Here is a 16,065-nt window from a genome sequence, read left to right as displayed (position 1 = left end):
GAACTGATTATCACAGACTACATCGCCGTTTAGATAAGGGCCATGGCTCTCTGATAATACTTCAATCATAACCCGAGTAGCAGAGCTGACTAGAGAATGCAAGTCTGTGCAATTTAGCGCCGGAGAGTGTTGGCGGCGAGGACGTGAGACAAGATACGTATCAGGTCAAACAGATGCTATCCAGCAGGCCTTTTCCCCTCGGTTTAATGTAGCCAAGCACCTCAAGACGCACTCTCTACTATCCAATCGTTGAGTAGTAGGTTTCCTCGCTGGCGCTTGTTTAGATCCCGGCGATTTGATACTTAGCGCCCCTCTCCATCTTGAATCCCACCCCACACTTGAGCAAAATGTACATATATTCGTTTATTTCGGCCGTCTGATTTTAAAAGATACTCGTATATGTATACACTATATTGAAGAAACTGTGACCGCATAATGGATGACTCCGAGGACATTGTTGATCCTAGCGTCGTTGCCGGTTGAGTGCCTCGACGTACAGCAACTCCGAATGACCACTAATTTATTCGCAGAATTACCAAAGGGGTGCAGAGTAACATCTGTTGAAAGCCATGGCATCAGTTTCTGGGCTAACACAAACCGTCTCGACGTCGAGTTAGCCGACGGAACACCTTTATCGTTCTTCATCAAGGTGTTATCTGGCAGAACTGGCAAGAACATGGTTCACGGAGAGTATGAGTCCATGAAGGCAATCTACACGGTCTCCCCAGAATTCGCTCCAAAGCCAATTGCATGGGGCTCGTTCATAAACACGCCGGATATGCACTTCTTCCTCTGCGAGTACCGCGAGATGTCGAACGAAATGCCTGACCCGCATAAGTTCGCCGCACGGCTAGCAGCGCTGCATCAGGGCAGCGTCTCCCCAACCGGCAGATTTGGCTTTCATGTTACGACATATAGTGGCAATCTTCCCCAGACCAACGAGTGGGAGGACAGCTGGGAGGTATTCTTTACAAAGAATATGAGATGGGCACTCGATTGCGAAATTGCGGCCAAGGGATATGATGCTGAATTCGATGAACTTGTTCCGGCCCTATTCGACAAGGTCATTCCTCGTCTGCTGAGGCCTCTAGAAACTGAAGGAAGATTTGTGAAGCCTTCCCTTGTTCATGGTGATCTGTGGTATGCAAATTCTGGTATCGACCTGGAAACCAACGAGCCCTTGATTTTCGATGCATGCTGCTTTTATGCCCACAACGAATGTACGTGAATGGCATCCGTCAGTTAACGCATTGTACTATGACTGACAAGAAATAACGGTCCGCAGACGAATTCGGTCAATGGCGACCTGTCTGCAATCGCTTCGGGCCCGAGTATCTGACCGCGTATCACTCATATGTTCAAATCTCGGCACCGGAAGAGGATTATGATGGTCGTCTTGACCTATACAAATTGTGAGTAATTCCAGGCCATGTCGACATTTTGAGTCTGCTGACTCGAAGCAGAAGATTCAATACACATGTATCTGCGTTGTTCAAAGATAACCAAACATTGAGAGAGCAGTATGCGCCATGCCCGATCCTCTTCGTTACTGACCGGCAGAAATTAATTCAGAACAGGGTACTCGGTGATATGAGAGACATAGTCCGAAGGTATGGATGAATGACGGCCAAACGCATGATAAAGCAGGTAGGCATTTCTTGGGTAGACTGGATCAAAATTGCTTGTAATCGGCAATTTTGGATATTGGAGAGATATATAATGGACATTCAATGTTTCCTTATTTTGTAGAAGTTACGCTGGCTCTTCTTTTTTGGTAGATCATGATCCCCGACGTTAACTTAATCTTGACAGTGGCTTGATGACTCGAGCTTGTGTAGTTGTCCGATCGGGTACCTGAGTACCTGACACATGGTCATGCGGCCAACATGTTGCTTTTTTTCTGCACCGCAGATGCTGTACATAAAAGCTTTGATGGTCACAATCGGAGGCTAACTGATTACGTAGGGCATAATTCTGCCATACAAACATCCTAGAACTAAGTTATAGATTCGGAGCTGAGGTAAGTAATTCTTCTGCCACGGAATGATGAGGTAGCATTCACATTCAGGCCTTGTGCTCAAATATGAGCCACCTAAACGACCGGTGGTTGTGAGGACACACTACATAAGTTGTCTTCAGTGAAATGGAGGAGGCGGATGGGGACTGGAGACCAGCAAGGCTTCTGCGAGCTTGCCACAGCTCTGAAGCTGATTTCCGTCTGTGGTATGTTAGACGAGATCACGTGAAGGAGAGCTCCCATTTCCCGCCAACTGGGCGAGTCAGCCCTTCTGTCGAAGTAAGGTGGGATCCAGTAATGAATTGATCCAAACTTCAGGGTAAATTTGCTTTCTTAGACTATTTCCTTGGTGGATGTTTCATGGCCTACCTAGATATACAGACGCATGGCAAAGATCATGGCATGCGTTGAATGCGGAGACCTATGACGTGGCACGATTGGCGGCGGGGAGAGAACGGTGGGAGGGGTAATTTGTGGCTTGGAGCACAGCTCCTCCGTCGATGCTAGTTAGCTCCAAACGGTCGAGATTCAAAACTGCCCCTCCTTCACAATTTTCCTCTTCCCCTCTCTCCTTATCATCACATACCAAAAAACATACTTTCTTCTTTCAAGATCGATAAAATCAGCAACCATGACTATCAAGACTTTCTTCGATATCAACATTGACGGTCGTAAGTTTTCCAGTGGTTCTATCCTCCAGGCGAGGGACATGTTCTGATGATGATTATCCTCCAGAGCCGGCTGGCCGCATCACCTTCAACCTGTTCGACGACGTCGTCCCCAAGACCGCTGAGAACTTCCGTGCTCTCTGCACTGGTGAGAAGGGATTCGGCTACAAGGGTTCCAGCTTCCACCGTATCATCCCCCAGTTCATGCTCCAGGGTGGTGACTTCACCAAGGGCAACGTGAGTTCACCCATCAAGCCTACTCTGGCGCTTGTGCGGAAAGAGAAGTTCCGAAATATACTGATCTCTGCTGTAGGGCACTGGTGGCAAGTCCATCTATGGTGAGAAGTTCGCGGATGAGAACTTCAAGCTGAGGCACGACAAGCCCGGTCTGCTCTCCATGGCCAACGCCGGCAAGAACACGTACGTCGTTATCCCTGGTATCTCTTGCTCGAGTTCAGCAAATACTAAACAAGTAGCACAATAGCAACGGCTCCCAGTTCTTCATCACCACCGTTGTTACGGACTGGCTTAACGGCGCTCACGTCGTCTTCGGTGAGGTCGCGGACGGCATGAACCTTGTCAAGCAGATCGAAAGCTACGGCAGCTCGTCCGGTACCCCCAAGAAGAAGGTTACTATCGCCGACTGCGGTCAGCTGTAAAGAGCAATTGTCCTTGCCTGATTGCGTCGGACTAGTTGCGCCATTGATGCTCCATTTGAATACTGCTGAATAGCCCAATGAGAGCCAGTGACTAGGTCTTTGAACTAGTGCATTCCATCCACTTAAGCCTGTAATCCTTGTAGCTTTGGTGACCAAAGTGCACTCAGATTCAATATTAGCAATCCCGAATCCCATGCAAGATCTGATATGATACGAATACTAAGCCCTGCTAAAACATTTACATTACATACGCGGGCCCCGTTCAGCTCGGGAAAATGTGCTGCATGACTCCAGGGTGTAATACTCAATACAGTAAGAGCTATGAGAATTTGATATGCACCTCTTTACATCATAAAAGCAACCTATCGATGGCAGAAATTTGGATTGACCTAATCTTCTTCTCAGTAAGACTCTCAAACCTCAGTCTTCCAGCTGCTTTCAGCTAAGAAAAAAGGGCCAAGCAATCTTCTACTCCACCTTCAAGCCGTGGCTCACCGACCCTCACTTCTACATGAGAGCAGGAGTAGTTCATTCGCTAGTCCTACGGTCATTGGCAATGTTTCTGTCAAGCAGAGCTTCAACCTTACGTTTGGCTGGCTCAGAAGGACATGAGACTTTACACTATCAAGACCTGCTCTCTTGTCCGTAACGCTAGATGTCATGTGTGATCGTACGTGAAACGAGACTGACAAATCAGTGTTCGTCTCAAAGAATGTGAGTGGAAAGCGAAAGAATATCAGTGTGTGATCATTCTCAGGAAATAATATAGGAAGAAAATGAAGTTCAAAGGTAGAGCAAAGTAGCTGGAAAAGGAGGGAAATTCCGGGGTGCAGAACGTTCTATTCTATGAGTATACACTAAGTATTTTGATGTAGCTGTGTCTGAAACGGGTTTATTTTGAAGTTACAACGCTCTAAATGGATCGTCAGCTTCGCAATCGCATATTTCAAGGAGAAGAACGAAATAACTCACAAATTCTTTCACCATCCTGATTTCTCCATGCCCAGAATCATCCTCTGAGAGACTCAGGCGGGAGATCTCTGGTGGCGGGACAGCACGCACATTCACGCCCCCTGCAATATGTACGTCATGTTTCCCTTGAGTTTCATATTCCAGATTCTGGTATGCATTCTGGTTCCTGTCCTGCAGTGGAATAGGCAGTCCATTCCAGCTGGTGGTGGTGATGGAGCGTTTCTTGATACGGGCAGAGGAGCCGCTGCGGTTGTAGTGGTTTGCGGCGCGCTCAGACGAGTTATAGTTGTAGTTGTAGTTATAGTTGGCGCTGCTGGAATGGCTCGTGATGAAGGTCTTGAAGGGAGGTAGGCAGCCGACAATCATGGCTTTGCAGGTTAGCGTTGGCTGCACAGTAGATGCTGGATATAGTACATACAGATTGAGGACTCGGCGATGCCCCAGACGGCCAGAGCAGCTGGATCCGAGTACGCTTTGCCGGTAATTGCTACAGCACGAATAATTGCTGCGGCGATGATGATAAATCCGAGACAAAAGACTGTGGCTAGGCCGAGTTTCTGGTGGAGGTTCATCTTGGTCTTCCACAGGATTCGGAGGGGGAGGTACATAACTGTGCATCTCGTTAACACTTCTCGCAACACGACTTTAGGGGTCATACTCATCAAGTCGGTAAGAATGTCGACAGCCGTACTGTAGCAGATGGAAATGACGGATCCTCGGATGTCGATCGGTTTGGTGCATTTTCCTGAGACGGTCAGCTGAAGTACACTAACGCCCAACGACCACAATACCGAATCTAAAATAATCTGACGGAGGATGACAGTTCAAGATCGAGGCCAGCCAGCATCCAATGTACGCAAATACCGCGAACATTGTGACTCCCCACCAGACACGGCGATAATGCGGCAAGCCATCCGAAATGAGCCAAAACAGCGCCAGGAATGAACCCTTGATGCTCCAGAGCACCGACCAGAAAATGCCGATGATGACGAACTCATAATGCGTGTACTTGAGACCATGATAGACGATATCCGGCCCGGTGACGTTCAATACCATGTAATAAAGGTGGGGGGCTTGCAAAGTCTGGAGGATCGCATTGGTGACTAGGAAGACGAGGGCCAGGAGGACAAAGTAATCGTCGACCAGGAGACGCTTCATGCGTTTGATGCGGATAGCGAAGCGAATGGACGCGAAGATGATGCCTAACCCGGCACCTGTCCAGGTTACTCCAATGAGTCCATTGACAGAGAGATGAGTTGCGATGCCCTGAGGGGCTATATTGGCCATGAGGAGTCGGAGGGGAATATACGTCTAAGAACTAGAGGCACTCCACAGGGAGGGAATAGATTGACAATATATTATAGCCGGGAAGCCGACATTGCTTCTGTCATTCCGCATGGCTACAAGGAAGAGAGTCCTGTCAGAAGAGTGAAGATTTGACTTCGTAAGGTGCATATTGACGGCAGAACCGGTCCAACAGGAGTCGAAACAAGGGGAAAGCCCCGTTCCAGACTTCATGGCCCGGACTCTCGCTGAGTAGGCTGCTTTGTATGGGCATATGAATTACTTGAGTGCCAAAATCGTTCGTAAATGGGGGCGAAATCTCTTCCTTGGGCCGGATACTGGATAACTATTGGAATGGGTAATGATTGAAGAGCGCACTAAATAAGACTGGCAAGGAGCGGTTTCAACATCCTGGTAGAGGGGACTTCATGGCTGGATTTCCGTCAATAATAGATAGTGACAGACATGGATTCATTGGGCTAGCAAGGATTATGCGAGGCTAAGCAAACCATCTCTGCTGCAACCAATTCAACGGTGTTGCAGTTTGACCACTTGACGGCATTTATATCGCGAGACTTGTCTAATATACAGATCGCACGTACGTGATCTTGATAACCAGAACGATCAACAGATCATCACAAAATAGAAGTCTGATAGAGTCTTGTCATTAATGATCGGGAGACTAATCGACCAGATCAATGAAAGCTGACCAGGACTAAATCTAAGCGAAGCAAAGGAAATGAAGCGATTCCCAGCAGGGAAATGCACCGGAGACGCTAAATCACAAGAACCGCGCAGTGCGCCGAGGGACCGACGGTATTGACACTTCCCATGTCGCTGTCTCAGGGTCATCTCCGTCCAAAGACTGCAAGAGACCATTCAGAGGTTGCTTCGAAATGAAGCCACCGTTTAGCTCCATCTAGTTTGCTGCTAGTGTCTCCCACGCTCCCTCGCTTAAGTCGCATCCACTTCTGTCAGGGCCCCACTGCCCCGTTGTTTCGAGTCCCGATCCTGGAGATTCTGGACAGTTGAACATACTCGCCAGGTGCCCAATTCATGATAGGTACCTAGGTATTATTCTTTTGCGATTTCAGGCACGTCGGGATGGACGGTCTCTCTCCTTTTCGTAGCAGTGGCCAACTCGAATCTAGACCACTGAGTAATGCTTTCAATCGCCCAAAATTATGATGATTACTTGATAAACACCGTTTAAAGATCATCCAGCACTGCCATCGCCGAGTCTACTCCATTCCCCAGGCACGTTCACAAGGAATGAAGCTAAGCACCTAGCCGATGTCACCGACCTGCGCACTAATTCCAGTAGTTCGACGCCAGGATGGAGTTGACGAGCTCGCCAATCAATAACGGTCTTGTCTAGACTCGAGGACCATGGTTGGTACCTGCATAAGCATAACTGCATCCATACATGAATGTTATGCAAGTGCACCACCTGGTTCCTGATACTTAAATGCGGCACCCAACGTCCTTCTCGTGGCGTTGATATTACTTGCTTCCAACGGCTGTCATTCGTTCCTTGCCGTCGTTCCTCTTCTTTTCTTTTTTTTTGTTTGTACTTTTAGTCCAAATGGGCTCCACGCTCCTTTCATTACTAGCCCTGTCTGGGCTCAGTTACGCTACCTTCGGACCCTCGTGCAAATGCGCAAGTATTTCGCTCAATAGAGAACCAAAACGAAAGCTGACATCTCAAAGGCACCAGGTGATTCCTGCTGGCCCTCCATCGATACCTGGAATGCCTTGAACTCTTCCGTCTCCGGCAAACTCATTCTCGATACGCCACTTGCCATCTCCTGCTACCCCGGTCCTTACCAGAATGAGGAACAGTGTGCCTACGTGTACTCGCAATGGTACAATTCCACCTTTCAGTCTCTCTCTCCAGTCGGTTACGTTTACCCGACCGATGACTCGTGTCCTCCTGTCAATCTGAGCTCCGGCGAAACCCCCGGAAAGTGCACCCTGGGCCAAGCCCCAGTGTACACAATCAATGCGACAGAACCAGAGGAGCTGGCAAAGGGCATTGCCTTCGCGAAGAAGAATAACGTGCGTTTGGTTGTGAGGAACACAGGTCATGACATCCTGGGGAAGTACGTATCTGTTCCTGCCGCGCTTCTACGGAAAAGACTGACAGAACAAGGTCGGAGGGATATGGCGCTCTCCAAATATGGATCAAGTACATTCAGAAGGGTATCACATACCAGGAGAGCTATAAAGCGTCAGATGGGTGTGTCAAGAGTAAATGGACCGGTAATGCCTTTACCGTCGCTGGAGGTTACGTCTGGCAAGACGTGTATGCCGAAGTCTTCAAGCGCAACTTGACTATCGTTGGTGGCGGCGATCCCGTAAGTTCTTCCGGCTTTCATTTGATCAGTGCATAGACTGACCCTATAGACTGTCGGTGTCATCGGCGGTTACGCCCAGGGTGGCGGTCATTCACCCGCCAGCCGCGATTACGGTCTCGGTGCCGACCAGATCCTCGAAGCGCAAGTTGTTCTGGCCGATGGCAGCATTGTCACCGCAAATGCTTGCCAGAATTCTGATCTGTACTTTGCTATCCGTGGCGGTGGCGGAGGCACCTACGGCGTGGTCATCTCCATGACCTTGAAGGCGTATTCCACCCTGCCTGTCGTCGCACAGTCTCTCACCATCACTCCGCTGACCAGCAACACTAACCCTCTCCTGGATGCTATCACCGATATCTATGGTCAATATCCTGCTCTGTCTGATTCCGGCTACTCTGGCTACGGCACCTGGTCTATCAACGGACCCATGCCCCTCTTCGGCAACCAGACCATTGGCTACGTTCACGCCATTGCAACCATGGGCAAGTCGCTAAGCGCCTCCCAGGCCGCTTTCGCGCCCTTGCTGTCCAAGCTGCAGAAATACAACGGCACCTCCCTCTTCATCACTGTCAACTACTACCAGTTCCCCAGCTATCCTGCCTATTACACCGCCATGTCGGGCATGCACCAGTCCGTCGGTTCGGCCAACTCCGCCCTGACCTCTCGCATGTTTGACAAGGGTGCTCTGACTGTGAACCCCACCATCCTCCGCTCCATGATCGGCGCCATCGCCGGCAAGCCCGAGGAGTACACCATCAACAGTTTGGAGATGGTCGGCGGCGGAAAGGTGCTCACCGACGGCTCTGATCCCTACTCTGGTGTCAACCCCGCCTGGCGCTCAACTTACATTGTCAACGTGGTCGCGCGAGGATGGCCCGAGGGCGCGGATGCGGCCACCTCTCAGGCCGTCAAGGACGACATCACATACGTCAAGGGCGGTGCCATGAGACTACTCACGCCGTTCCTGGGCAGCTACATGAATGAGGTGGGTTAGCTCCCTCTTGCGCTATATATTCCTACTAACTATGACAGGCTGACCGCAATGACCCTCTTTGGGCGACGGACTTTTTCGGCATCAACTACATCCGCCTCGCGTTGATCAAGAAGAAGTATGACCCTGAGGGAGTGTTCTACTGCCCTAAGTGTGTGGGCAGCATGACATATTACCAAAAGAGCTTGGACGGGTTGGATTACGGCCCGCTTTGCTCTACTGGTTTCTAGAGCGCTGTGTAGATTCGGAGATTATGTATATTACCAATCATTAATTTTCTTATATAGTAATCACCTCAATAGTATAATTGGTTATAGACGTTGATTACCTCGTCGTTGTTCAATTAACATCCCTATTCCCTTGGTAATTGTTCTCCCATAAAGACCTGACCACCGAGCGAAGGTTGTTGCTGCCCCTCAGATGTCAGCTCCTCGCTCGGCTCGAGATCCTCGTATTGTCTTTCGGTTGCAGCATCGCAGTGTGTCCCGTAAGGTACATCATTACTCTGAAACATCCAAGTCGTGACTCCCATTGGGGTACATCAACGCTAGAGGAATCTTCAATTCAGACTGCTTACCAAACTCGCCATGACCAGCTAGATGAAATGCACAATGCGTTGCACATGGCCGAGAAGACGCTATATCGACTCTCCTTGCTTCTGTTTGCCAGTTCCAGAGCCAGATCTATATCCCCTAATCGGTGGTAGCCTCATCAACTTGGCGAGAGTGGACTCATGGATAGGGACAGACACAAAGCAACCATGTCTAGGTGTGTATCTCATCCGTACCTTTGGCGATACAGCGCAAGCATGGTGCTATGTTCCCAGTCATCCCATAGCCCAGTGTTGCGAGGATCTGTATGAGGTAGACACCAGAGTCAAAGCGGAGGATCTAGAAATGAGACCATAAGATTAGTTCCGAAGCTCATGAAGCGAAGACTAGGAATCGGATAGGACACTTAGTGAGATAGCGGTCATAACTTGCATAAGGCATCAAGCCTGTTACTCTCTGGAGAGCCAGAAACGATATATTGACTTTGCATTTTGTAGGCATATGCTTGAAAAGGATGAGTTGGTTAATGCAAAGTTGGCTGGTAGTTTGGGATCTGTCAACAAGGCAAGCTTTGCGGTCTCTCGTCTGCGAAAGAACTAGAGAACGAGTGAGTGGAAAAAAGAGCTAAACTTTCTATAAGTCCTTAGAAAGGGTAGGCGTGAACGCCTGGGATAAAAGCAAAGATCAAAACAAGCAAGGCGTGCTGATGCTGGTCTCATGTTTCTGTTGAAGCGCCCAGACAGAGGCAGACTCGACCAAGTATAAGGTCATACTACAATCTACTCAGAGCACAATGAAGCAAAAGGTGGAAGATAATGTCATAATTCATTAATCTACTTTCTAAAGGCCGAAGTAGACTGTGACAAAGTGTAACGCCAGTAAATGATCAATCTCCATCCCCAGATTCAACCATCCATAGAACATCAAGCCACCAAAGACGATCTAGTCATCCCCGAGCGACGTTAACCATGAGTGAAAAACCAGGAGAGAAGCACTGTGTCGATGTCGAAAGGACAGACAAGGTAAGTTCATTGCATCTGCGCAACCATGTTAGCAAGAAGTCGGCATATCAGAGAAGACAAGAAAGCTTACCAGCAACAACCACTTGTTTTCAGCCAGCTGACAGAACTCCTCACTTGGGAGGCTCAGCAAGGCAAATGCCATGGTAGCAGTAGCCAACACCTGGACCGCAATCGGAGTTCTTGTGGCACACAGGATCGGCTTCTTCGCCGCGAGGAACAACGGGAGGATCAGCGACACAGATGCCATGATAGCAGTAACCCACACCGGGACCACAGTCGGAGTTCTTGTGGCAGACGGGATCAGTCTGCTCATCACGGGCAAGCATGGGAGGGTCAGCGACACAGATGCCATGGTAACAGTAGCCAATGCCCGGACCACAGTCGGAATTCTTGTGGCAGACAGGGTCGGTCGAGACTTCACGAGCATCCTTGGGAGGGTCAGCGACACAGATGCCATGGTAACAGTAACCAACACCTGGACCGCAGTCGGAGTTCTTGTGGCAGACGGGGTCGGTAGATTCGCCACGAGAGGTAAGTTTGGGAGGTTCCGCAAGACAAATGCCATGATAGCAGTAACCAACGCCAGGGCCGCAGTCAGAGTTCTTGTGGCAAGCGGGATCCGCAGGTTCAGAAGTCTGAACAAGGGAGGCAAGATTCTTGTCCGCAGCGTTTGAGGCGGGACCCTCTCCAATGCCCCAATGGCAAGTACCAGCAATGCAAAGGCCGTTGAAGCAATCTTTGTTAGTACCGCAAGGAACGATAAAACCATCATCTCGAGTGAGCTTGGGAGGGTCAGCCACGCAGATGCCCTTGTAACAGTAACCAACGCCGGGACCGCAGTCGGAGTTCTTGTGACAGACGGGATCGCCACGCTTGACCTTTGGAGGCTCAGCCAGGCAGATGCCCTTGTAGCAGTAGCCAACGCCGGGACCGCAGTCAGAATTTTTGTGGCAAACGGGATCAGCAGATTTGACAAGGCCTGTTGAGGTCGAAGGAACAAACGTGTTAGTAGGATAAGACGGTGCTTGGAACGTCGGAAAAAAGAGGAAAGAGAGTCAGGTGGGCTAAGACAAAACATATGAGGTAAGAACGTACCAAGGCCATTGTCAGAGAGGCTCATGCCATCGACGACAGAAGCAGGTATAGCAGCAGAAGCTGCCATACTAGCAAACACGCTGAGAGCGAGAGTGGAGAACTTCATTGTGGCTGAAGCTTGACCAAACGTCACAAGAAGGGATGTATGAGCGAAGATGTTATTGATCGATGAGGACCAGAAAGGTTTCAAGAAGGAAGAGAAGAAGATCAATGCGAAGAGGGGTGAGGAGGGAAAGAGAGAAAGAGGAGCAGAAGCAGGTGAAGAAGGGACAATTTATACCTGAGATCTGTTCGCCAAAAGGTGCGCTATAACAGCTATCTCGCTTAATCTTTTGGAGTCGTGAATATCCAAAGCAGAGATTTCTGCCATCGTCACTTCTGGAGAGGTCGATCACGGTGGCGCTAACCATAGAGAAGCGTTGTACGTGAATGATATGCTTCCTGGAAGAGACAATAGCGTCTCTTCCCTGTTCTTCTCAGTGCGAGAGCCTTCTATATGGGGTGTGCCGTGAATAATCTCACGGAATACTCCGTTAATTTGACCCAGACCTCCCAGCTGACCCATCTCAAGAAACAGGTTAGAGACATCAGGCGGTTCGGAAAGGTTATAACCATGTAGAAGTGAGTTTTGATTGTGGATGATGCTGTCGTTATTAGCAGGAGATAGCCATCACTATAGCGGTGACAGCACAGGACGTGAAAGTGGAAAAGATCAAAGCATAGGTATGTTTATTCTTCATTATGAGCTGTGCATTTACTGCAGGGGTTGCCTTAATTGACCTGTATAAGAGCATTGTAATGGAGAGCAACCTTATATAAGGCCTTGGCTAGACATATAAGCCTTTTTTCAAGTCAAGCAAAGAACGTAATGCTATTATGCACGATCATCTTTGAAATGTTAATAAGGCTACAGGGTGAGATTACAGCGTTCCGCAAGAGGATCGAGGCATTAGAGGTTTCAAATCCCTAGTCTGTACCTTTATCCTAATTTCTCCTTTGGCCTCCATCAACACCCATGGCATTATGCGTGGCTTTCATGGTATGCTCAAGGATCAGTCTGCTTTATCTTCTGCTGATGCTGCTTCTTCCCTCTATAGTGCGGTTTGTCCTCGAGCTGCTCACCGATCTAATCCGATCCGGGATTTTTCATGCCTATGTAAGGTATGTCATAGCTGCAAAAGTCTTTCACGTTATGTTCGGGCCATATCATGAATACTACTTGAATAGAGGGCAACCGAACATGAACATTGGAGACACGCGCACACAAAACAATATAATCTAGGCAGCTATGGTTGATCTCCGTGAGAGTACAAGAGTAATTTCAGCTACGGATCTGCTTCCTTCTGACGTGCTTTATCCGCTGATGGTTCGGTTCCAGAGCGACAAGACGCGTGCTCTATCAAGGATCTGGTCAAAGCAGAGCAGAGAACGCCGAAGAGCAACAGACACCAATAGTTCCTCCTTGAGTCGGACATGAAAAGCCTGCTGGCTATCTGACGGTAATAGCCTATGCTATAATCACCTCCTATCGGTTCACAGTGGACATGAAGCAGGAAGGTTACATCGTGTAAGTGAGTAGGCCTTCAAAGTCCCAGTGTTGATTTGATGTGAGAGGCTAATGATGGGATATTTGATCTGCATAGGTTGAGCACTCCACCGTGTTCCAATCTACTTAATCGTACTCGCAGTGGATTTCCGTGTGCTCTGCAAGCAAAGTACATGGCCCATATTTTCCATATGTTGCGGTTTCACTTATACAGAGGACGTTAACGAGCTTGCGTGGACCGGAAAGCGGTAGAGTCTCAGGAGCTTGGGGCGATTCCTGTCTATGATAGAAGAGGACGATTGTACTGAATCGAGTGTTGGATGGTGTGATACCTGGCACGGAAGGGTCTGCTGTATTGGGTATACCTCGGAGAAGGGGTGGGCAACGCCATTCTTTCATTGAGGCTCAGAGTTGCAGACCATCTCAAGGAAACGTTGGAGAGGAAGACAAACAGTCTGCTTTTCATGCCGCGTTAGAATGCGCAGTGTTTGAGGCGCGATTTTTCCGATACGAGAACCTCTGTTCTCCTAGTAGAAACGTTCCAATATTTAAATCGCATCGTTGGACTGCAGACAAGAATCACCGGGCACATCAAACAAGTATGAGATCCATTGTTAAAGATCCGTCGGCATAATATGTACTGCTGTTATGGCCCACCTTCGCTGGATATCTTCTCATTATTGTACACATCAAATATAAGTCAAGTCTACTGCTTGTGTATCACCTTCTAAGCCGGGGCCCGTCCCGTCCCCTCCATCTTGAACCCGCGCACCAGAGCAGACTGTAGAAGTCCATTCAGTCTAGAGAAGACACAGAGCCGCGAGAAGCCCTGGCCAATAACCAGATATACAGCAACACGCAGTCTCCGGCAGTCTCAAACGCCGACTTGAAGTTCTCCGGTTCAGAAATCAAAGCCGGAGCCACAATTTCCAAGATCCTCCCCCAATCCTCAACGGGCAGAGTGCAGACACCACTTTTCACGTAGCATCCTGCATGCGTGCCGAGGGCATACTGCTTTAGCCCACTACAGCTCTGCGACTTTGAATCATTGGTGAAGGGGACTAGTTCCTCCTGCAGGCAGAGAATCGTCTTGGTAATCCAGTCCTGACCGGATGCGCTCATCTTGGGCCTCCAGACGAGAGACTTTTCACAAAATTTCTGGCCAAATCCAATCGGATAGCCTGATGGTCCACACTGGTATCGAGATTCGAGGCATTGCGCGTAGAAGTCGCAACTGTTGAGAGGGGGGTGAGTACATTCTTCAGAACTGTTTTGTCTGCATTTATGTTAGTTTCGTGCGTTTACATCATATGCCAGAAGCCGCTTGCTGATCAGACCTCTCAGAATTCGTTGTCGCGTCAGTGTGTCTCGATAACGCCAAAAGCAGTAGGGCATAGGCCCAACCAGCAAGAGACGTTCTTGTCAATATGCGAGAAGGATACATTGTAAGTTTATGTATTCTGTAGGAATAGGGCTCTCAGTCAATCGAGTAATAATGACAGAACGGGATTACCTTGAAATAGGACTAAGAGGGGTTTCTTGTAGCGATCTGAGCCTCCCTGCCAAGGTCAGTGCTCATGTCAGTGGGACATATGATGGGGCCATGGGTTGTGCTGATCCTAGCATCTTAGGGACATATCATGCACGAAAATATAGAAGCATGTGAAAGCGACAGATAGCAATATATCTGACGCAGAACGTCCGCGTCTAGATTGTAGGAAGCACAATCCTGTATGCATAGTCTAAGTTGATTTCGGTTAGTCTGATGTAGATATATATATATTCCGCTTCATGTACGGAGTAAGTGGAGACCTACTACATTACAATCACCATAGAACTTGACGCTAATGCATACTGAAATTAATCAACAATATACCGACAGAAGACCTCCAACGAGACAGACTACGAGCTCGAATGGAATCATGTCTCAACCATTCGGAGACCATCTTTTCGTGTCGTGAGTATCCAGCGACTTGTGGATGGTTTGATTACGGGCACGAGTAACATTGTGCACCCATTAAAATCTATCATGGATACATTCTGTCAATGTTGAATCATACGGACTAAATGTTGGCTTCCTGACGCAGTCAGGTGCAAAACTAAGTCCGTACCAAACCAGTATGCTTACATCCCATGCATAGAGTGCCTTTACAGATCGAGTCTGTTGCTATGCGAGATTGGAAGCCGAGAAGGAGTCAGTGTCTGCGAAGGATGGGTTAGAAATTAGATCGGCTGATGAGCGAGAACGGTGTCAGTACGAGTACCTTCAGCAGTAACCCTGTTAAGTGTATTGCAGAGGTCAGGCAGACGCTCACAGTAGTAGCAGCACATATGTAGAGTTGAGGCAACCGTGGTATTTGGGGTGGTAGTAGCTAACAAGAAGGATAACTGAGATAGGCAAGCATTTGGTTAATGGAGGAGCAATATACCTAGACAAGATGCTCTGGCCTGTTTCCCAAGCGTGTAGAAACAGGAAGACTCCATTTGACACAGCCCGTTAAACTGACAAATATGGAGCAGACGTGGAACAGTGAAGCATCTGGGCGCAAGCTTCAGCTTCCACTCCTTTACCCACATATATCGGCTGCTCTTACATTTCCTGTACTTGTTTGTTTACCTCTACCCCATAATGTCGAATCAAACGCTGTGAGACCCGGAACTTCGGCCTTGACTACATGAGCTGACTTTTCATCACAAGATTCCGAATTTTGTTGAAATCTTTTCAACTGCGTGGACCAAGGTGAACCCAAAACACAGTCTACACACATCTGGCTGACTTTTGTTAAGCATGACCATCATGATAGTAAGCGCAAAGATTGCCTAGGGTTGTTCTTGTGTCACTGGCGGGTGTATCCCCTGCCTGACCTGTTCCAGAGGAGATCGCATGAACTGACCTTGTATGC

At 48.7% G+C, this 16,065-nt stretch overlaps 5 protein-coding genes across 5 annotated transcripts; 3 read left to right on the top strand and 2 right to left on the bottom strand.

Annotated features, from left to right (window-relative positions):
* Positions 1-435: 435 nt before the first annotated feature.
* On the top strand, positions 436-1,416 carry Aud_003053 (uncharacterized protein; the record flags this gene model as incomplete). The annotated part of the gene is made up of 3 exons (XM_043288010.1): positions 436-478; positions 531-1,220; positions 1,286-1,416. The coding sequence occupies 3 exons, from the start codon at positions 436-438 to the stop codon at positions 1,414-1,416; spliced, it is 864 nt and encodes a 287-aa protein (XP_043143945.1).
* A 1,232-nt stretch (positions 1,417-2,648) lies between these two features.
* On the top strand, positions 2,649-3,344 carry Aud_003052 (peptidylprolyl isomerase; the record flags this gene model as incomplete). Its single annotated transcript, XM_043288009.1, has 4 exons — positions 2,649-2,688; positions 2,753-2,922; positions 2,999-3,105; positions 3,170-3,344. 4 exons carry the CDS (start codon positions 2,649-2,651, stop codon positions 3,342-3,344), a joined length of 492 nt encoding a protein of 163 aa, XP_043143944.1.
* Positions 3,345-4,236: 892 nt separating this feature from the next.
* Aud_003051 (uncharacterized protein) lies at positions 4,237-5,603 on the bottom strand (the record flags this gene model as incomplete). Its single annotated transcript, XM_043288008.1, has 5 exons — positions 4,237-4,257; positions 4,317-4,684; positions 4,735-4,926; positions 4,975-5,061; positions 5,108-5,603. 5 exons carry the CDS (start codon positions 5,601-5,603, stop codon positions 4,237-4,239), a joined length of 1,164 nt encoding a protein of 387 aa, XP_043143943.1.
* A 1,582-nt stretch (positions 5,604-7,185) lies between these two features.
* Aud_003050 (isoamyl alcohol oxidase) lies at positions 7,186-9,178 on the top strand (the record flags this gene model as incomplete). The annotated part of the gene is made up of 5 exons (XM_043288007.1): positions 7,186-7,264; positions 7,318-7,702; positions 7,753-7,957; positions 8,007-8,942; positions 8,990-9,178. 5 exons carry the CDS (start codon positions 7,186-7,188, stop codon positions 9,176-9,178), a joined length of 1,794 nt encoding a protein of 597 aa, XP_043143942.1.
* A 1,453-nt stretch (positions 9,179-10,631) lies between these two features.
* On the bottom strand, positions 10,632-11,722 carry Aud_003049 (uncharacterized protein; the record flags this gene model as incomplete). Its single annotated transcript, XM_043288006.1, has 2 exons — positions 10,632-11,500; positions 11,617-11,722. The coding sequence occupies 2 exons, from the start codon at positions 11,720-11,722 to the stop codon at positions 10,632-10,634; spliced, it is 975 nt and encodes a 324-aa protein (XP_043143941.1).
* Between the last annotated feature and the right edge of the window lie 4,343 nt (positions 11,723-16,065).

This window comes from Aspergillus udagawae (genome assembly GCF_001078395.1).
Source record: "Aspergillus udagawae IFM 46973 DNA, scaffold_2, whole genome shotgun sequence".
NCBI classification, from domain to species: domain Eukaryota; kingdom Fungi; phylum Ascomycota; class Eurotiomycetes; order Eurotiales; family Aspergillaceae; genus Aspergillus; species Aspergillus udagawae.
Note: the sequence above shows the minus strand (reverse complement) of the source record. Positions and strands in the feature narration are given on the sequence as shown.